The sequence below is a fragment of the Apostichopus japonicus genome, chromosome 12 (genome assembly GCF_037975245.1).
Source record: "Apostichopus japonicus isolate 1M-3 chromosome 12, ASM3797524v1, whole genome shotgun sequence".
NCBI lineage: Eukaryota > Metazoa > Echinodermata > Holothuroidea > Aspidochirotida > Stichopodidae > Apostichopus > Apostichopus japonicus.
The window spans coordinates 13,957,429-13,980,225 of record NC_092572.1 but is presented as its reverse complement, the minus strand read 5'-3'; the positions used below and the strand labels follow the sequence as shown (position 1 = coordinate 13,980,225).

The following is a 22,797-nucleotide window of genomic DNA, read 5'->3' as shown; positions in this document are numbered from 1 at the left end:
TCCTCAGTAATGTTGTAAGAGAACTTCCAGAAATTATCTGCTACATTCCAGACGGTTTCATTTAATGGAAGGTCCATCCATTGGTTCTCGCTGGTTTCCTTCTGTAAGATTACGCTAGGACTAGGGTTGCCATCAGACAAGCACGTGACAGTGACGTTTTGGTTCCTGTCAACCATGATAGGCGGAGGGGTGTTGGTCAAAGGTATCCACTCTACACTCGCAGGATCTAGTAAAGGCACACACTTTGACATTGGCATCATAGAATTGCATGCTAATCAGGAAATGCGTCGCACTTTCCCTGCATTTACTCATGAACAAATATGTGTCAATTATTAAAATAGGATGTGGATTTTGGTTATGCAAGAGTTCATTTTAATTGACATAAACTTCCTGGTAGGAATTTATATATAAATATTTGTTAATCAATTCAGTATTAAAGCAACCAAACGTGCAATGAAACTAAACGAAACTTACAAAAAATGTGGAGTGGTTTCTTCGAAGTTACATTCAGCTCCGGTGAAATTGAACAACCAACGAAATTATCGTGAAATTTTCGTTCACTGGTAATAGATATGTTCCGGCAATACATTATATCAGTGTCGATGGAAATGGTCTCTCCAAATTTGTCGTTAACGCTCCAAACATTGCTTATAAACCATACAAATGGAACGTTATGTTCTGACTTTGTACTTCTAACACAACATTTAGCGGTGATCGTATCATGCAATGTAACATTTCTATCCACTTCAACTCTCATGTCACCTGTTCAATAAAAATAAAAACGAATAAATTAGAAAAAAAATAGCGTAAATAACTATGTTATTTCATTTAAGAAAGAAACCCTGCCTTTAGCTGGATGTATGTCATTTTAGAAATGCAAAAATAATTCAAAATAACTCACAAATACACCAATTATCTTTGCTCGTTTAATTACCTTGAACGTGTAAACGTTTTTTCTTCGACTTTGCATTGTCTCCTTGAGGATACCATACGCATTTGTACAACCCCGCGTCTTCAAATGTGACATTTGAGATTTCCAAGTAAGCTTTCGACCCGGATTGATCAGTGCCCTGCCTTCGTCTCGTAGACTCGTCCATCATGGAAGTATTGTTGTTTAAGACCCAATAAATGTCATAACCCAATTCCATTGGTGCGAAATGACACGTTATATTAATTGTACTCCCAGCGACAGCTACTACAGTACGGACAACATTTTCTGCTGGAGAGATTGGTACAAGTAATGTGATTAATAACTGTCTTGTGATGTATTGGTTTATATTTTTCCAAAAGCAATGTGTGAATGGATGTTGTAATTCAACCATGCTGTTTCTTTATAACTAGTGATTTGATTAAGATGTATTTTTCTCTTTAGTAAGATGTAAGTAGTTAAATACTAAACTCATACCTGAATGTATCAGAATTCCCCATTGTACCAGCAGTATGTAAAGATAGAGTAAACGACGGTTCATGAACGGCATCTGCATTTTTCTTCGACGATCAGAAGACAGAAAATGTTGTGTACTGTAAGCGGTGTTAGTGAGCACACAATATACGTCATGATTTACGACAGTGCGACATAGACACATATAACAGGGCAATACATACCACGGAGATGGAAAATCAAGACATGTAACACTTAACACGCATCAGGAACGGAACAAGCGAACCTATTAATGTCACAAATTTACTCTGAAAGCAAAGATCTTTCAACAAACGTATGTTGTGGAGTTTGAATTCCAAGATAAGATTATGCCAACGAAGAATTACAAAGTCTTCCCGTATCACCCGATTAGACCTTATACAAAATTAAGCTATATTTCATAAAATGTAAAATGTTTCAATTTCGTTTGCTACTGTACCTTGTTTGACATAATATGACATATGCTGGGCTTCCCAAAAATTAATTACTGAGAAAACATTCGGTCCTGAAAATATAAATTTACATGAAGGTGCAGATTCAATGGGTATATATGGTATTATGGACAATTATAGCCAAAATCTACCAATCAAGACTATAAATTCAATTTATTTCTGGAAAGCTTCACAGACGACATACATGGGAGCTGCCTCACCTAACCCAGGGCACCGCTTCAGGGCAACTTCAACCTTTTAAAATACTGAATCCCGACAATATATTAAAGTGTCAGCACGAGGCGTACGTTTGGTCTCAATATTAATATGTAAAACACGAGTGTTAGGTATAATTCAGGTTTTCATGATATTTTGCATTAATATATGCATGCCATATACCTCGAATAATGCTTGCCACCATGTAGGATGGAAAAACTAATGTTCATTGTTTGTCTTATGTTTATTCTTTTTGAATTTTAAGAACAACATAAAAAAGGTGTCTTGTCTTCATATGACCAATAGCCCATGGTTAATATTGTTTGTGTCTTTAACACATTTGTGGTGCGTATAGGCAATAACACGTAGTAATAAACCGGAGGCTCATAGTAGACACATGTAAGCTAGTGTACAAAATTTACAAGACAAAGGACTGTTATGTGTATTCCATATATATGAGTGCACAATTACGACAATTGGTAATGATATTTCTGCCACTAAAGTGTGATAATTACAACATATGGAAAATAGGTTCTTACCTGCGATTTGCTGACTAATCAATCACGCCAGAAGAATGTTGTTGATAATCTCATATTCGTTAATGAACATCTAAGAACAGCAATAATCATTCAGCGTGCTTCTGCGATAAAGATTAACATAAACATTTACTGAGATACATTGTATTACTTCGCGAAACACTTTCATTGCTAGAATGCTACGCATATGTAATACTCGTCCTTTCCCCCAACAGATAATTTCTCTCTCAATAGTGAACAAAGCTTACTACAGTCTCTATTCGAATGATACACCTACTCATACTAAAAAACTGAAAGCAAAACAAGAGGTTATGAAACAAGGAAGGGAGTTAATTTATTATTCATTTATAGATCGTACTCAATGGAGTGTACTTATTTATACGTACAACTTGCACCCGTTTCCTGCTTGATAGAAATGATACAGAACAATATATATATATATATATATATATATATATATATATATATATATATATATATATATATATATATATATATATATATATATATATATATATATATATATATATATATATATATATATGTATATATATATATATATATATATATATATATATATATATAAAATATATATAAAATTAAAAGCGAAATTGCCTCCGTTTTTTATTTTTATATTTATTTTGACCGTTTAAAATCACTGCTATCAGTTCAGGTTGCGTATATCTATATCCCTTTATATATTTTAGATTTAACCCTTTAAACATCTGAGGTTAAACACTAAAAGTGACATGACTACATATTCTAGTACTCGGGCCTTTGAATCCTCCACTGCAACACAAAATTCGTTGGGTTACATACGGCATGGTCTCGTATGATATGTTTACAATGTAGTTCAAAATGTCCAATAACAAATAGTGTTTAATGTCAACCATGCTTGCTCTGTCGCATTATGTTAAAAGAAAACAAATTGAGTTGTTTTATATAAATCATTGGATAAATCTATAAATGTATGCCTCCACTGAGGTGCCGACGTCATAATCAAGTTAGTCATTAAGGAACATTTTAAAGATATAGCACATTTTACAGGTGAATTTCTTAACAGCAATTTGTACGTTACTAGCATGCACTCTTGTTATTTTTTCTTGCCTGGCTAATGACATGTCATTTAAACATACTACAGGTTAGCGACAATACGTAATTGAGTTAGGTATTAGATTGCTGCGGTCATCTTACCTGAGAGGGCACACAGAGCTACGATTAACAGGATGTAAAACACTTTTGTAACCATTTACATGACTAGTAATTTCTGTTTTGAATAATGTCATGTGCCATTTACTACTTACAAACAACTTCAGTATGAGAATCGTTATTCTAATCTTCCAGAACTCTTGAATTACGACAGAGGTTTGAATAGTAAAAGTACTTAAGGCCTAGGAAGATTTAACCCGCTATCGTAATTTATTGAAGTACTTTCTGTTGGGTCTCGTATATGTGACCAATACGGAAATATTATAGCCCACAGGTATGATTTGAAAGAAACAACATTTTAAGTATGCAGTGTGGAAAAGGTGCCACTCTATCGCTTCCTGACAGGGACGTAGCCAGGGGGGGGGGGGCAGTGGTATAGCAATTCGACAAAATGTTTAAAACTGCATGGTATTTTGTAAAATATGAACGTTTATATTGTCCATCAGTTAAGTTTGTCAAACGTAAATAAGTCTAGACATTTGGACAATAAACAAAAATCATCCGACTGGAAAATTGTAAAAGAGAACTATGTTTGTCTTTCTGATACAATATGTAAGAGAACATGTAAAATATTTCAAACAGGAAACAAAATCTGCTGATAATATGATATCATATGATAATGATGAAACTGGCAAAACTTTACAGCAGATCGCATCTAAGGACCTTCTATAGTTAAAAAATTTCTCACCCCCTCCCCTTACACCCTTCCCCCATATCAATCGCAAATTCTGCCCCCACCCTCCCCCGCATATAAATTCCTGGCTACGTCGCTGCTTTCCGATGAGTTACGAAACTTAAGTAATGACCGCTTCGCCCGTAGTACCAAGACCTTGACAAAATCCGGCAACACACCACTTCATCGATAACAAGTGATCGGGTAGTGTATTAGTGACGTTTAGAGGTCGTGCAATGACATACATGGATTGTGACCACTCCCGATTTTGCAATTTCCCAAGATCAGGCCCCCAGAAATCCCAAGGACACTGTAATGTATGGATATCTAGCAATATCTAGCGATAACTAAGGATGAAAATCCCCAAATCTTCCCTAAACTTAAGTGTGTAATGAACTTGAAACTGGTTTCGGAAATATCTGGTATTTTTTCATTTCCTTCAACGAAGTTTTACAGTAGCCGTTATAAGAGGTTTTAATATTTGTACACAAATAAAGTAACTGCGTCTGGATTTTCTAATATTCCCTGACCAACATTCTTCATCATTTCCCCTCTACTCGTGCAATTTTGACCGGTCTGTTAGGGGTTGAAGGAGGTTTTCATATATTGGTTATCCATAGATGAAATTTTGTGTAACATGATGGGTATGTTTTGAAGTAAATTTCTTAACGAGAAATGTGAAGTTTCAAATTCTGAACAAATAATAGGCTTAAAACCTTGGAAAGTGGGGCTGACGAGTATTGTAAGGCGTCTACAATAGCAATGATCCACAAGATATGTGATGAGATCGAACATGATGTGTGACTGGTGACAATCTTCAAAAAGGTTATGGATGGAAAAAAACACCAAAACATTTTGGGTACGCTGCGCGCCGATTTCGCTCCGCTTAGATAATAATTCGCGCCCCCGCGTTAGCATATCTGGATACGCGCCTGAAACTTAAACAACAACAACAAAAGTACATCAGTGACAATACTGCATCCATAAAAGTATTAATAAAATGATTCCTAAGGTTTCGATTTCTTCCCCCCCCCCCATACCCCTTCTTCAAAATATTACAATTGTTTATTGTAAAAATTCATCATCTCAATAAAAGTAATACACATGAAAGGAAAATTACAACAACAACAATTACATCAGTTACAGAACTGCATCCATAAAAGTCTCAAGAAAATGATTATTTAAGTATCACATTCTTTCTACATCTCAACCCCCCTCCCCCTCCCTCCTCAACATCCCTCTTCAAATTGGTACAGTAGTTTAATGTTGAAAATCCTCTTGTCAATGAAAGTAATAAACATGAAAGAATAGCCAAAAATAAGTACAATATCAGTGACAGTACTGATCCCTGAAAGCTTTAATAAAATAATTCCTAAAATGTCAATATCTCTCCGATCACCCGCCAAACCCTTCTTTCAAAATGTTACAGTTGTGTATTGTTAAAACTCATCTTGTCAACGAAGTAATAACCTGGAGGAAAAACAACAAATTACTTCAGCAGTGACAGTGAAAGTCTTTAATGATTACTTAAGTTACAATTTCCCCCTCCCTCTCATGCACCCCATCAAAATGTTACAAAAAACCTGATAAGCAGTTGTGTAGCATTTATAGATAACTATCATCTTCTCAATAACAGTAATTAACATGAGATTAATTAACATATACAACATTCGGCACAACTGTGATATGCTACCTGTTGGGACATGATTTGATACTTCAGCTTTAAGCAATAAATGAATGACTCCTTGATCAACTCAAAGTTGAGCCTTAAATGCAACTAGTCCTTCACAAGTGTCCATTTACAAACTTTTCAGTTTTATTATGAAACTGTTCACTTGTCTTGATGGTTTCTGGATGAATTGCAGCAAAACGATTTCTGTGAAAAGAAAAAGGTCGTTACCCTGTTTGGGTATGACATGCTGAATGTCCAATTTGTTGATATTGAGGTTGCCAATGCATTTATAGCATCAGAGCTTGCTCCAAATTATTCACTTTCTGCTTCAACTTTGAAGACTCGGTGGTAAATGGACTGGTGCTTTGCCAAACTACGACTGGTTCTGTTTTTTCTTTGCTGAACATAACAAGGGAATACAAAATCAAATTAAGTATGATGGTTAGGAACAGCATTGTAAACCCTACAGTGGTCCATGTGTCCCTGTATAAAGAGTGACCACATATAAATTAATGGTGTTACTTTAATGGTGTTTAACTTTCTCATTAAATATTGAGGGCCAATTGGTAGCAAGAAGTCGGTGTAGAAATTTACAAAGGATTCTAAATATTATGTTCCAGTTATCATCATTGCGTCTAAAGAGCCAGTTGCATTTAACAACGGCACGTGGAGGAAGAGAAATAGGCCGCATTAAGAGAGAGTAAACAGTTTTTGTAGTACTTGGAGTATTAGAAGTAACATTTATAAGATGATCTTCGTGACCGCTGGCTACCACAGCCTGTAATGAACTTTTCCAAGCAAGAGGAAGTACCGAAAGAATAACCAAATAATTGTTAGAACGGGCACCTTGTCAGATTAAATTGATCGCAAAACTAAGTATACGAAATTGGATTACCATTATTTCTGAAAGATCCTGGATGTACATAATCCCGGCTTGACGGAGCTTATTAAAATAGATTGTTGAATTTTTACCATGCAATGCAAATATTCCTAGTTTTCACAATATCGTTTACGACATTCCAGTAACCCGCATAAGGCTTGTCAAGTAAACGTGTAACCCAAGAAGCTTTTATTGCATTGGCAAATCATTCCACATGGATACTTTTATGCCACCTTGATCAATAGGGTTCATCATGGTATTTCTTCTTGTTAGGAGCACCATGCAAAATAAAGTCTGATTAGAAATATCTGATTATTGCCGGTAGCATCATAAACAAATATGTTCATGATTATCTGTACCTGTGTTTTGCCTGTCTTCAAGGGCGAAGATTTAGTACAGATCCAAGTTGAGTGTCTTCAGTACTTTTTGCTTTCTTCTCTGCAAGTCTGACAACTGTGCTGCCAATCTCAGTGCTTCAAAGTGTCTTGTACTGAAATTTATGTGATGCGTTGAAATTCTCTCGGTAGCTAAGTTTAATTTGTGTAAGAAGATAGAACAACCAGTCAACACAACGAAACATAAAACAATAACATATCAAGTTTTGAACAGGCCTGGGAGATGAGCCAGACAGTACTTTTGTACATTAAGCTTACTAATGTTTCTTTTCTGTGTGCCTTAGAATTAAGATAATATTCTACTTTCAGAATGAATTCCACTTTGTAAAGAATCTCGTTACATTTTGTCATAATCTCTTTCAACTTGCAATTATATACTTAATATTTACAATGCAAAATATAAACGTTCATTGGGTGATCTAACTCTAAATTATAACTGAAGAAAAAGTCTTTTTTGGTCAAAATAAATTGTTCCTCAAAGAATAGTTGGTATCTAATAGAAAACTGAAGTTTACATGGCAGTCCAAAAATATGTGCTCAATGTTTTCTGTATCCAGATTACATAACGTGTAGGCAGACAGGTTTAGTAATTTGTTCATTAAATATAGAAGCCTATTGGTAGCAAGAAGTCGGTGTTGAAATTTCAATTGAAAATATTAAATTTTGGTCTCGTAGAGACTACTACAAGGGATTCTAAAAATTGTGTTCCAGTTATCATCATTGAGAATAAAGAGCCAGTTGCATTTAACAACGGCACGTGGAGGAAGAGAAATAGGCCGCATTAAGAGAGAGTAAAGAGCTTTTGTAGTACTTGGAGTATTAGAAATAACATTTATAGGATGATCTTTTTGACCGCTGGCTACCACAGCCTGTAATGAACTTTTCCAAGCAAGTGGAAGTGCCGAAAGAATACCCAAATAAATCTTATAAGGCTTGTCAAGTAAACGTGTAACCCAAGAAGCTTTTAATGCATTGGCAAAGCATTCCACATGGATACATTTTAAGCCACCTTGATCAATATGGCTCATCATGGTATTTCCTCTTATTAGGAGCACCATGCAAAATAAAGTCTGATTAAAAATATCAGATTATTGCCGGTAGCATCATAACCGAATATGTTCAATATTGTCTGTACCTGTGTTTTGCCTGTCTTTAAGGGCAAATATTTTGTACAGATTCAAGTTGAGTGTCTTCAGTACTTCTCTGCATTCTTCTCTGCAAGTCTGACAACTTTGCTGCTAATCTCAGTGCTTCAAAGTGTCTTGTACTGAAATTTATGTGATACGTTGAAATTCTCTCGGTAGCTAAGTTTAAGGTAACGAAAACAGAAATCATATTCTAATCGGTATAATTTTAACGTTGTAAATTATGATGATCAAAAAGTATCACCAAAGTAAGTTTATAAACAAGGCTGAGTGATTTTAACATAATTTAGTCTTATGGAAAGTACATGAGAAATCAAATTATTTGAACAACCAGTTTTGATCTGAAGCAGCATTTATCTATTGATAAATGCTCATGTACAGTGCACTGGGGGACACGTCCATGGAAATAAGAACCTACTGCTTTAAGGAATCATGGATTTAATATTCACCTCATTGAATATATATAAAGCTGGATATTGTATCCTCACTGAAGACACGATACAACTTTCTTCTATCATCGCTTTCCGGCGGAGGCGATAAGTCAGCTTCATGAGATCTTTCAATTTTTGGTTGCTCTCTAAGTCTTATCAATTGACACCGTCATTGTTGAACCCATTCTTTACTTAGTAAGTTGCTGTAGAAAGATGTAACATTCTTTGTTAATCATACTATATTTTTTCTGACGTATTGATATTTAAGGTGTTCCTCTCATACCTTGTATAAGTAAAGATAATATATTTGGAAATGTTGATAGACTTGTTGGCATTTTGAAAGGCACAACAATTAACGTCTGGGTGCACAACTAAGTGTGAGGGGGAGAGGGGGGATCATATAAGAGAAACAATCATATAATAGACACATATTTTATTTTGAATTTGAATTTTGAAACTGCGGTTTCCACCTCATAGGGAATGTACGTAAGTTATTCACCAGGGAATAGCATTCACCAGATGTATAATCGCATTGTAGTAACGTCTACAGATACACTGTACTGTTATAGTTAACGATTAATAGCACCGTTTTCACCGTATGTTACGATGGGGCAAATTTAAGTTGTTATTATTGCGTGTGTGTGTTTTAATATTTTGTTAAAAGTACTCGCATCCTTAATCGCTTCCGTCTATAATAACAATATTTTTAAGTACACACAATCTATTCGAAATTGAATATAACTTGTAAATATATTGCTCTGAGTCACTGCAACGATGTTATCAGTACAATTAATTTCGAAGCGTTCTCAGTTCAGCCTGACAAAAAACACAAATACCGCTCTTAACGTGGCATAAATGAACTGATGTATGTTGGGCAAATGCCACCACATATGTAGGCGAATAACAAAATATGTTAGTCAAAGTCTCGAATTTGAGAAAAACTTCAGATATAATAGCGTTGTCAACTGCTATATGCTGATGTTTTTTTTTAATTGTGACACAAATGGCACCACTATAAACACCGATCATGGCTCTAACCAAACTCGAAGAGTTTTTTAGATGTTTAAAAATCTTGATTTTATTGTTGACATGACGATATAAGTTGATTAAATGTTGACAATTCTCATATACAGATGGTGAGACTTAATATTTTGATCCCAAATTAGTACACGAAAGTTAACTTATAACATGAAATTATTATTTTAACCTATTGATATTCATTTAACAGTGTTAAACAGACTGCTTTCCATATAACAGTTGATGTCGCTATTGCAGGTAACACCACGAAATTTGTATTAATACTTATAGATGACATGTTTGTTTTCGGGATTTCTTGGGGACATATAATATTTTATCTTCCAACTGTGACATGATATTATTAAATTTAACGCAAACATGCAAAAGTAAGGCTTTATTATCGACAGGAACAAACTTCTCCGTTCAAATAACGCTAGTCTGTAAATCTGATTATACGAACTTACCTATTAGCTTCAGTAGAGAGTCGATAGCAAATACGTTTTCCTAATGAGGATTTAAACCAAATCAGATAACCCTTGAACCTGTGAATCAACAGCTGTCCCTCAAGTTCGCTAAGGATTTCTCATACACAGACCTAATAATGGAAATATTTGTATGATTAATATTTTAATAACGTAGTACTTATAGTTCAATATTTCTGATCACTCTATAGGTTTCGCTACTCGCGATATGACAATGACCGCCATACAAGGAAGTGCATGATGTACTTTCCAGCAATTCTCATGGCAAAAACACGTAGAAGAGCAAGTTTGAACATGATGGTGCCATGATGGTTTGTATCAATTGAATTTTAAACATATGTGTAAGTTGCAAAAATTCCCCTTCAACACATCTAAACACTAAAACGCATTTAAAACTCTGCGTTACTGCGAATAAATACAATTTTACACTTTGAGGTTGCTTCAACAACGAACAAGCTTGCATTGACTTACTTCTTATGGTATTGGCGAACGATTTATTAAAAATTCATAACACTTTAAAAATAATATTTTGATAAATTAAACTTATTCAGTGAATGAAATTATCGACCAAATACTTCTTTACAAACATAATTTTGGTCTACAATCCTCTTTTTTCAAGAAGCTTACGCTACCTACGTCACCTACCCGGTGAATATTAACATGATTGAAGTATGTTGAATTGAAAAAGAGAACATCAATGAAATAGCACATGCCAGTCGTATCTAACTTAGATATTAACATCCAACACGTGATATCATGTTATACAAAGCTCATGTAAAAACAATGTTATTTCAGATGCATTATTATTGATCTCCATTACTAAAATCTCCGTAGTCTGAATCGTCACATCAATGTATATATTTCGTTTTATACTATTATTAATGTAATCCTTACTTTTTTTCAACGCCAAGAAACAGATCACCATGAGTAAAAAAAGTAAGCCCACACAACCGATAACTACCACCTTCAGGTTTGCAAGGATCACTGCCGTCAGGTCAACTGTGTGAAAAAGGAAAACGATTTTTCATCATAAAACACAGTGAATTTCTTATATACCCCACTGATAAAGATGCAATGCGTCTGAGCTAGATACTGAATTACCTTACTAAATCAAACGGACTTGTTTGGTATTAAACACATGAATATGAAAACAAAGTAACAAAATAGTATCATATTACAAGCCCATGCGTCTGTATACAATTCTACTATGAGAACGTTTAGTCATAGATTCACACATATTTACCTACCACTGGGACTTTTGGTAAATATTTAACCAAAACTAGTAAACAATTTATATCAAATAATTACTCTACGTTAATTAAATTACCACACACTGTTCAATTATCATGAGGTTTTTAGGAAGTTTGTCAATCTGAACAAGGTTTTATTTGTAGACCTATTATTAAGATATGCATCCTTTGGTTCTCACTATCGCACATTTTCTCACATTTAGTGACAGTCAGTGTAGTACTTGAGCTATGAGCGAATACGTCATTTGTGTTGTTAGCGATGCATCTATATGTGACGTCATCTCGGTATTGTTTGTAAACAATATAAAAGGTCCACAATACATTTCTTCCCTCTTCTGTCTTCTCAATCTGCTGCTCTTCTACATAATGATTGCGCCATTCAGTTTCTTCAGTTAAACGCTGAAGATAAACATCTGGTGGAGGAATCCCCTTAGCCAAACATATAATAGCAGAATATTTGGCCGTCTTTCCGTCAGTATCTCTTGTGGTATTAAGGATAACATTAGCTTTCGCTGCAAAAATTGAACAAGTCATACTAAGTTCTTAGAGTCGCCTGTTAAAATGTTGTTATTTTTTTTATACTATTTATATATATATATATATATATATATATATATACTATACTATTTTTATACTATTTATATATATATATATATATGTATATATATATATATATATATATATATATATATATATAAATATATATATATATATATATATATATTACAAGATGCTACGATTCCTACAAATGAATCAAAATACAACACGAAATACAAATTTCAATAATTGAAGCCTCTACGATGTCAAAGTAAGTTGGGTTGAGAATTGCTTAAAAAGCATTATCCTTTAAAACTACAGACAATCAAGCTATTTGTCATAGGAATCAAGGCAACAGGTTAAAGTGTAAATACTTCTAATAGCCACTAGTCTAGTAGATCTTTTCAGGATCATACATTTTAGTAATAGCGCATCTACCTAATACTTCTATGGTGATGACGTCACTTGCCGATGGCTCTCCAATGTCATTTGTAGCGAAACATCTAAGAGTACACGTTGTTTCCTCAGTGATGTTGTAAGAGAACTTCCAGTATTTATATGTTACATTCCAGAAGGTTTCAATTAATGGAAGGTCCATCCATTGGTCCTCGCTGGTTTTCTTCTGTAAGAGCACGCTAGGACTAGGGTTGCCATCATACAAGCACGTGACAGTGACGTTCTGGTTCCTGTCAACCATGATCGGCGGAGGGGTGTTGGTCAAAGGTATCCACTCTACATTCGCAGGATCTAGTAGAGGCACATACTTTGTCATTGGCATCGTGGAATTGCATGCTAATCAGGAAATGCGTCACACTTTCCCTGCATTTACTCATGAACAAATATGTGTCAATTATTAAAATAGGATGTGGATTTTGGTTATGCAAGAGCTCATTTTAATTGACATAAACTTCCTGGTAGGAATTTATATGTAAATATTTGTTAATCAATTCAGTATTAAAGCAACCAAACATGCAATGAAACTAAACGAACTTACAAAAAATGTGGAGTGGTTTTTTCGAAGTTACATTCAGCTCCGGTGAAATTGAACAACCAAAGAAATGATCTTGAAATTTTCGTTCACTAGTAATAGATATAGTTCGGCAATACATCATATCAGTGTCGATGGTCTCTCCAAATTTGTCGTTAACGCTCCAAACACTGCTTATAAACCATACAAATGGAACGTCATGTGCTGATTTTGTACTTCTAACACAACATTTAGCGGTGATCGTATCATGCAATGTAAAATTTCTATCCACATCAACTTTCATGTCACCTGTTCAATAAAATAAAAAACGAATGAAGTTCAAAAAATAGCGTGCATAATTATGTTATCTCATTTGAGAAAGAAACCCTGTCTGTAGGTGGATGTAGGTCATGTTTAGGAATGCAAAAATAACTCACAAATACACCAATTACGTTTGCTCATTTAATTACCTCGAACGTGTAAACGATTTGTCTTCGAATGTAAAGTGCCGTCTATAGGAAACCTTGCGCATTTGTAAGAACCGGCGTCTTCAAATGTGACATTTGAGATTTCCAAGTAAGCTTTCGACCCGGATTGATCAGTGCCCTGTCTTAGTCTTGTAGACTCGTCCTTCATGATAGCATTGTTGTTTATCCAATAAATGTCATCACTCAAATCCATTTGTGCGAAATGACACGTTATATTAATTGTACTCCCAGCGACAGCTACTTCAGTACGGACAACAGTTTCTGCTGGAGAGATTGGTACAAGTAATGTGATTAATAACTGTCTTGTGATGTATTGGTTTATATTTTTCCAAAAGCAATGTGTGAATGGATGTTGTAATTCAACCATGCTGTTTCTTTATAACTAGTGATTTGATTAAGATGTATTTTTCTCTTTAGTAAGATGTAAGTAGTTAAATACTTCACTCATACCTGAATGTATCAGAATTCTCCATTGTACCAGCAGTATGTAAAGATAGAGTACACGACGGTTTATGAACGGCATCTGCATTTTCCTTCGATGATCAGAAGACAGAGAATGTTGCTGTGTACTGTAAGTGGTGTTAGTGAGCACACAATATACGTCATGAAGTTGTGCGACATAGATGCACATATAACATGGAAATTAATAACACGGAGATGGCAATGCAAGACATGTAACATTTAACACGCTTCAGGAACGGAACAAGCGAACCTATTAATGTCACAAATTTACTCTGAAAACAAAGATCTTTCAACATATGTTGTGGAGTTTGAGTTCCATGATAAGATTATGCCAACGAAGAATTACAAAGTCGTCCCGTTTCATCCGATTAGACCTGATAAATATTAAGCTATATCGCATAAAATGTAAAATGTTTCAATTTCGTTTTGCTACTGTACCTTGTTCGACATAATATGACATATGCTGGGCTTCCCAAAAATTAATTACTGAGAAAACATTCGGTCCTGAAAATATAAATTTTCATGAAGGTGCAGATTCAGTGGGTATGGTATTATGGATAATTATAGCCAAAATCTAACTCAGAATGTAATCAAGACTATAAATTCAATTTATTTCTGGCGAGCTTCCCAGACGACATACATGGGAGCTGCCTCACCTAACCCAGGGCACCGCTCCAGGGCAACTGCAACCTTTTAAAATACTGAATCCCGACAATATATTAAAGTGTCAGCACGAGGCGTACGTTTGGTCTCAATATGAATATGTAAAACACGTGTTAGGTATAATTCCGGTTTTCATGATATTTTGCATTAAAATATGCATGCCATATACCTCGAATAATGCTTGCCACCATGTAGGATGGAAAATCTAATGTTCATTGTTTGTTTTATGTTTGTTCTTTTTTAATTTTAAGAACAAAATAAAAAAGGTGTCTTGTCTTCATATGACCAATAGCCCCTGGTTAATATTGTTTGTGTCTTTAACACATCTGTGGTGCGTATAGGCAATAACTTAAACGTAGTAATAAACCGGGGGCTCACATGTACATGTAAGCTATTGTACAAAATTTACAAGACAAAGAACTGTTATGTGTATTCCATATATATGAGTGCAAAATTACGACACTTGGTAATGATATTTCTGCCACTGGAGTGTGTTAATTACAATGTATGGAAATAGGTTCTTACCTGCGATTTGCTGATAAATCAATCACGTCAGAAGAATCTTGTTGATAATCTCATATTCGTTAATGAACCTCTAAGAACAGCAATAATCATTCAGCGTGCTTCTGCGATGAAGATTAACAAAAACATTTACTGAGATACATTGTATTACTTCGCGAAACACTCTCATTGCTAGAATGCTACGCATATGTAATACTCGTCCTTTCCCCCAACAGATAATTTCTCTTTCAATAGTGAACAAAGCTTACTACAGTCTCTATTCGAATGATACACCTACTCATACTAAAAAACTGAAAGCAAAACAAGAGGTTATGAAACAAGGAAGGGTATTAATTTATTATTCATTTATAGATCGTACTCAATGTAGTGTACTTATTTATACGTACAACTTGCACCCGTTTCCTGATTGATAGAAATGATACAGAACAATATATATATATATATATATATATATATATATATATATATATATATATATATATATATATATATATATATATATATATAAATATATATATATATGTGTGTATATATATATATATATATATATACATATATATATATATATATATAATGTATTTTGACAGTATATATATATATATATATATATATATATATATATATATTTATATATATAAATATATAATTAAAATCGAAATTGCCTCCTTTTTTGTATTTTGACCGTTTAAAATCACTGCTATCAGTTCAGGTTGCGTATCTATATCCCTTTATATATTTTAGAATTAACCCTTTAAACATCTGAGGTTAAACACTAAAAGTGACATGACTACATATTCTAGTACTCGGGCCTTTGAATCCTCCACTGCAACACAAAATTCGTTGGGTTACATACGGCGTGGTCTCGTATGATATGTTTACAATGTTGTTCAAAATGTCCAATAACAAATAGTGTTTAATGTCAACCATGCTTGCTCTGTCGCATTATGTTAAAAGAAAACAAATTGAGTTGTTTTATATAAATCATTGGATAAATCTACAAATCTATGCCTCCACTGAGGTGCCGACGTCATAATCAAGTTAGTTTTTAAGGAACATTTTAAAGATAAAGCACATATTACAGGTGAATATCTTAACAGCAATTTGTACGTTACTAGCACGCTTGTTATTTTTTCTTGCCTGGCTAATGACATGTCATTTAAACATACTACAGGTTAGCGACAATACGTAATTGAGTTAGGTATTAGATTGCTGCGGTCATCTTACCTGAGAGGGCACACAGAGCTACGATTAACAGGATGAAAAACACTTTTGTAACCATTTACATGACTAGTAATTTCTGTTTTGAATAATGTCATGTGCCATTTACTACTTACAAACAACTTCAGTATGAGAATCGTTATTCTAATCTTCCAGAACTCTTGAATTACGACAGAGGTTTGAATAGTAAAAGTACTTAAGGCCTAGGAAGGCTTAACCCGCTATCGTAATTTATTGAAGTACTTTCTGTTGGGTCTCGTATATGTGACCAATACGGAAATATTATAGCCCACAGGTATGATTTGAAAGAAACAACATTTTAAGTATGCAGTGTGGAAAAGGGGCCACTCTATCGCTTCCTGACAGGGACGTAGCCAGGGGGGGGGGGGCAGTGGTATAGCAATTCGACAAAATGTTTAAAACTGCATGGTATTTTGTAAAATATGAACGTTTATATTGTCCATCAGTTAAGTTTGTCAAACGTAGATAAGTCTAGACATTTGGACAATAAACAAAAATCATCCGACTGGAAAATTGTAAAAGAGAACTATGTTTGTCTTTCTGATACAATATGTAAGAGAACATGTAAAATAATTCAAACAGGAAACAAAATCTGCTGATAATATGATATTATATGATAATGATGAAACTGGCAAAACTTTACAGCAGATCGCATCTAAGGACCTTCTATAGTTCAAAAATTTCTCACCCCCTCCCCTTACACCCTTTCCCCATATCAATCGCAAATTCTGCCCCCACCCTCCCCCGCATATAAATTCCTGGCTACGTCGCTGCTTTCCGATGAGTTACGAAACTTAAGTAATGACCGCTTCGCCCGTAGTACCAAGACCTTGACAAAATCCGGCAACACACCACTTCATCGATAACAAGTGATCGGGTAGTGTATTAGTGACGTTTAGAGGTCGTGCAATGACATACATGGATTGTGACCACTCCCGATTTTGCAATTTCCCAAGATCAGGCCCCCAGAAATCCCAAGGACACTGTAATGTATGGATATCTAGCAATATCTAGCAATAACTAAGGATGAAAATCCCCAAATCTTCCCTAAACTTAAGTGTGTAATGAACTTGAAACTGGTTTCGGAAATATCTGGTACTTTTTCATTTCCTTCAACGAAGTTTTACAGTAGCCGTTATAAGAGGTTTTAATATTTGTACACAAATAAAGTAACTGCGTCTGGATTTTCTAATATTCCCTGACCAACATTCTTCATCATTTTCCCCTCTACTCGTGCAATTTTGACCGGTCTGTTAGGGGTTGAATGAGGTTTTCATATATTGGTTATCCATAGATGAAATTTTGTGTAACATGATGGGTATGTTTTGAAGTAAATTTATTAACGAGAAATGTGAAGTTTCAAATTCTGAACAAATACTAGGCTTAAAACCTTGGAAAGTGGGGCTGACGAGTATTGTAAGGCGTCTACAATAGCAATGATCCACAAGATATGTGATGAGATCGAACATGATGTGTGACTGGTGACAATCTTCAAAAAGGTTATGGGTGGAAAAAAACACCAAAACATTTTGGGTACGCTGCGCGCCGATGGCGCTCCGCTTAGATAATAATTCGCGCCCCCGCTTTAGCAAATCTGGATACGCGCCTGAAACTTAAACAACAACAAAAGTACATCAGTGACAATACTGCATCCATAAAAGTATTAATAAAATGATTCCTAAGGTTTCGATTTCTTCCCCCCTCCCATACCCCTTCTTCAAAATATTACAATTGTTTATTGTAAAAATTCATCATCTCAATAAAAGTAATACACATGAAAGGAAAATTACAACAACAACAATTACATCAGTTACAGAACTGCATCCATAAAAGTCTCAAAAAAATGATTCGTTAAGTATCACATTCTTTCTACACCTCCCCCCCCCCTCCCCCTCTCTCCTCTACATCCCTCTTCAAAGTGGTACAGTAGTTTAATGTTGAAACTCCTCTTGTCAATGAAAGTAATAAACATGAAAGAATGGCCAAAAATAAGTACAATAGCAGTGACAGTACTGATCCCTAAAAGCTTTAATAAAATAATTCCTAAAATGTCAATATCTCTCCGATCACCCTCCAAACCCTTCTTTCAAAATGTTACAGTTGTGTATTGTTAAAACTCATCTTGTCAACGAAGTAAGAACCTGGAGGAAAAACAACAAATTACTTCAGCAGTGACAGTGAAATTCTTTAATGATTACTTAAGTTACAATTTCCCCCTACCTCTCATGCACCCCATCAAAATGTTACAAAAACTTGATAAGCAGTTGTGTAGCATTTCTAGATAACTATCATCTTCTCAATAACAGTAAATAACATGAGAGGGGAAATATACAACATTCGGCACAACTGTGAAATGCTGTCTGCTGGGACATGATTTGATACTTCAGCTTTAAGCAATAAATGAATGACTCCATGATGAACTCAGAGTTCAGCCTTAAATGCAACTAGTCCTTGTCAAGTGTCCATTTACAAACTTTTCAGTTTTATTATGAAACTGTTCACTTGTCTGGATGGTTTCTGGCTGAATTGCAGCAAAACGATTTCTGTGAAAAGAAAAAGGTCGTTACCCTGTTTGGGTATGACATGTTGAATGTCCAATTTGTGGATATTGAGGTTGCCAATGCATTTATAGCATCAGAGCTTGCTCCAAAGTATTCACTTTCTGCTTCAACTTTGAAGACTCGGTGGTAAATGGACTGGTGCTTTGCCAAACTACGACTGGTTCTGTTTTTTCTTTGCTGAACATAACAAGAGGATACAAAATCAAATTAAGTATGATAGTTAAGAACAGCATTGTAAACCCTACAGTGGTCCGTGTGTCCCTTTATAAAGAGTGACCACATATAAATTAATGGTGTTGCTTTAATGGTGTTTAACTTTCTCATTAAAATTGAGGGCCAATTGGTAGCAAGAAGTCGGTGTAGAAATTTACAAAGGATTCTAAAAATTGTGTTCCAGTTATCATCATTGAGTATAAAGAGCCAGTTGCATTTAACAACGGCACGTGGAGGAAGAGAAATAGGCCGCATTAAGAGAGAGTAAACAGTTTTTGTAGTACTTGGAGTATTAGAAGTAACATTTATAGGATGATCTTCTTGACCGCTGGCTACCACAGCCTGTAATGAACTTTTCCAAGCAAGAGGAAGTGCCGAAAGAATACCCAAATAAATGTTATAAGGCTTGTCAAGTAAACGTGTAACCCAAGAAGCTTTTAATGCATTGGCAAAGCATTCCACATGGATACTTTTTAAGCCACCTTGATCAATAGGGTTCATTGTGGTTTTTCCTTTTATTAGGAGCACCATGCAAAATGAAGTCGGATTAAAAATATCTCATTATTGCCGGTAGCATCATAACCGAATATGTTCAAGATTATCTGTACCTGTGTTTTGCCTGTCTTTCAAGGGCAAATATTTAGTACAGATCCAAGGTGATTGTCTTCAGTACTTGTTTGCATTCTTCTCTGCAAGTCTGACAACTTTGCTGCTAATCTCAGTGCTTCAAAGTGTCTTGTACTGAAATTTATGTGATACGTTGAAATTCTCTCGGTAGCTAAGTTTAAGGTAACGAAAACAGAAATCATATATCTAATCGGTATAATTTTAACGTTGTAAATTATGATGATCAAAAACTATCACCAAAGTAAGTTTATAAACATGGCTGAGTGATTTTAACATAATTTAGTCTTATGGAAAGTACATGAGAAATCAAATTATTTGAACAACCAGTTTTGATCAGCATTTTATCTATTGATAAATGCTCATGTACAGTGCCCTGGGGGACACGTACATGGAAATCAGAACCTACTGCTTTAAGGAATCATGGATTTAATATTCACCTCATTGGATATAAAAAAGCTGGATATTGTATCCTCACTGAAGACACGATACAACTTTCTTCTATCATCGCTTTCCGGCGGAGGCGATAAGTCAGCTTCATGAGATCTTTCAATTTTTGGTTGCTCTCTAAGTCTTATCAATTGACACCGTCATTATTGAACCCATTCTTTACTTAGTGTGAAGTTGCTGTAGAAAGATGTAACATTCTTTCTTAATCATATTATATTTTTTTCTGAAATATTGATATTTAAGGTGTTCCTCTCATGCCTTGTATAAGTAAAGATAATAAATTTAGAAATGTTGATAGACTTTTTCGCATTTGAAAGGCACAACAATTAACGTCTAGGTACACCATCAAGTGTGAAGGGGAGAGTGGGATCATATAAGAGAAACAATCATATAATAGACATATATTTTATTTTGAATTTCAAATTGCCGATTCCACCTCATATTCAATTTATGTAAGTTAATCACCAGGGAAATTCCTACACAAATAATTATCGGGTGTAGTTATGCCAATGGGGAGAAAATAACATGTTACATTTTTCCAAAATGTGTCAATACGAGGTGATTAGTAGGTTGCTTTGTGACTATAACTCGAATTGTGCTCAGCTTCATGTAATGGTAAACTATCGACTCCAATATGTGGAGTTCGAATGGGAGGCATTAGGTTATGAACACTTAAATATCACAACAATTGTCAAATATGCGGTAAACAAATAAAAGAATAGCATTCACCATCTGTATAATCTCATACTAGAACCATGCGTAACATCAGGTATATTGTCATAGACAACATACACCGAAACTGCCCTATTAATATGTTACGCTGTTGTCAATTATAGGTCTACTTAGCTCAATTGTTTTAAACTGGTAAAGACAGTAGGCGTAAGCTAACAACCTTATTTCCGACCTACAGACATATCCTTTCTATCAAACAACGTGTAACACTCGTAACACCACAAATAAACTACAAGAAATTTTTCGAAAGTTCAGCTTAATGAGAGCTTTGAACACGTTGCCACCTTATATATGTTCACGCATTGTAGTAACGTCTACAGATACAGTGTACTGTTATAGTTAACGATTAATAGCACCGTTTTCACCGTATGTTACGATGGGGAAAATTTAAGTTGTTATTGGTGCGTCCCGTCTATAATAACATTTTCATTTAAGTCCACACAATCTATTCGAAATTGAATATAACTTGTAAAATATATTGCTCGGAGTCACTACAACGATGTTATTAGTACAATTACTTTCAAAGCGTTCACAGTTCAGCCTGACAAACAACAAAGTATACCGCTCTTATCGTGGCATAAATGAACTGATGTATGTCGGGCAAATGCCACCACATAAGTAGGCGAAGAACAAAATATGGTAGTGAAAGTCACCAATTGGATGATGTTTTTTAAATTGTGACACGAATGGCACCACTATAAACACCATCATGGCCCAAGATGACAGATGTTTAAAACTCTTAATTTTATTGTTGAAATGACGATATCAGTTGATTAAATGTTGAAAATTCCCATATACAGATAGCGAGACTTAATATATTGATTCCAAAATTAGTACACCAAAGATAACTTATAACATGAAATTATTATGTTAACCTATTGATATTCCTTTAACAGTGTTAAACAGATTGCTTTCCGTATAACAGTTGATGTCGCTATTGCAGGTAACACCACGGAATTTGTATTAACACTTATAGATGACATGTTTGTTTTCGGGTTTTCTTGGGGGACATATAATATTTTATCTTCCAACTGTGACGTGATATTATTAAATTGAACGCAAACATGCAAAAGTAAGGCTTTATTATCGACAGGAACAAACTTCTCCGTTCAAATAACGCTAGTCTGTAAATCTGATTATACGAACTTACCTATTGGCTTCAGCAGAGAGTCGATAACGAATACGTTTTCCTAATGAGGAAATAAACCAAATCAGATACCCCTTGAACCTGTGAATCAACAGTTGTCAAGATTTTCCCCTCAAGTTCGCAAAGGATTTTTCATACACAGACCTAACAATGTAAATATTTGTATGATTAATATTTTAATAACGTAGTACTTCTAGTTCAATATTTCTGATCACTCTATAGGTTTCGCTACTCGCGATATGACAATGACCGCCATACAAGGAAGTGTATGTTGTATTTTTCAGCAATTCTCATGGCAAAAACACGTAGAAGAGCAAGTTTGCACATGATGGTGCCATGATGGTTTGTATCAATTGAATTTTAAACATATATGTAAGTTCGATAATTCCTTTTCAACACATCTAAAACTCTGAGTTACTACAAATAAATACACAA

At 34.7% G+C, this 22,797-nt stretch overlaps 1 protein-coding gene across 16 annotated transcripts in view; it reads right to left on the bottom strand.

The window, feature by feature from the left end:
• The window catches only part of LOC139976724 (cell adhesion molecule 2-like), a 38,877-nt gene that overhangs the window by 3,480 nt on the left and 12,600 nt on the right, over window positions 1-22,797 (bottom strand). For 6 of the 16 annotated variants that reach the window (XM_071985409.1, XM_071985407.1, XM_071985406.1 and 3 more), the window contains 3 exons: window positions 22,366-22,405; window positions 20,474-20,660; window positions 7,397-7,564 (listed from right to left, as the gene is read on the bottom strand). In XM_071985409.1, coding sequence (XP_071841510.1) covers window positions 20,627-20,660; window positions 22,366-22,405 — 74 coding nt within the window. In that variant the 3' untranslated portion in view covers window positions 7,397-7,564; window positions 20,474-20,626. Of the gene's footprint in view, window positions 1-7,396; window positions 7,565-9,542; window positions 10,621-11,401; window positions 11,507-11,903; window positions 12,270-12,732; window positions 13,042-17,383; window positions 19,374-20,017; window positions 20,188-20,473; window positions 20,661-22,365; window positions 22,507-22,797 lie in introns of those variants that run through there. The other 10 variants (XM_071985395.1, XM_071985398.1, XM_071985404.1 and 7 more) reach the window with 10 other exon arrangements.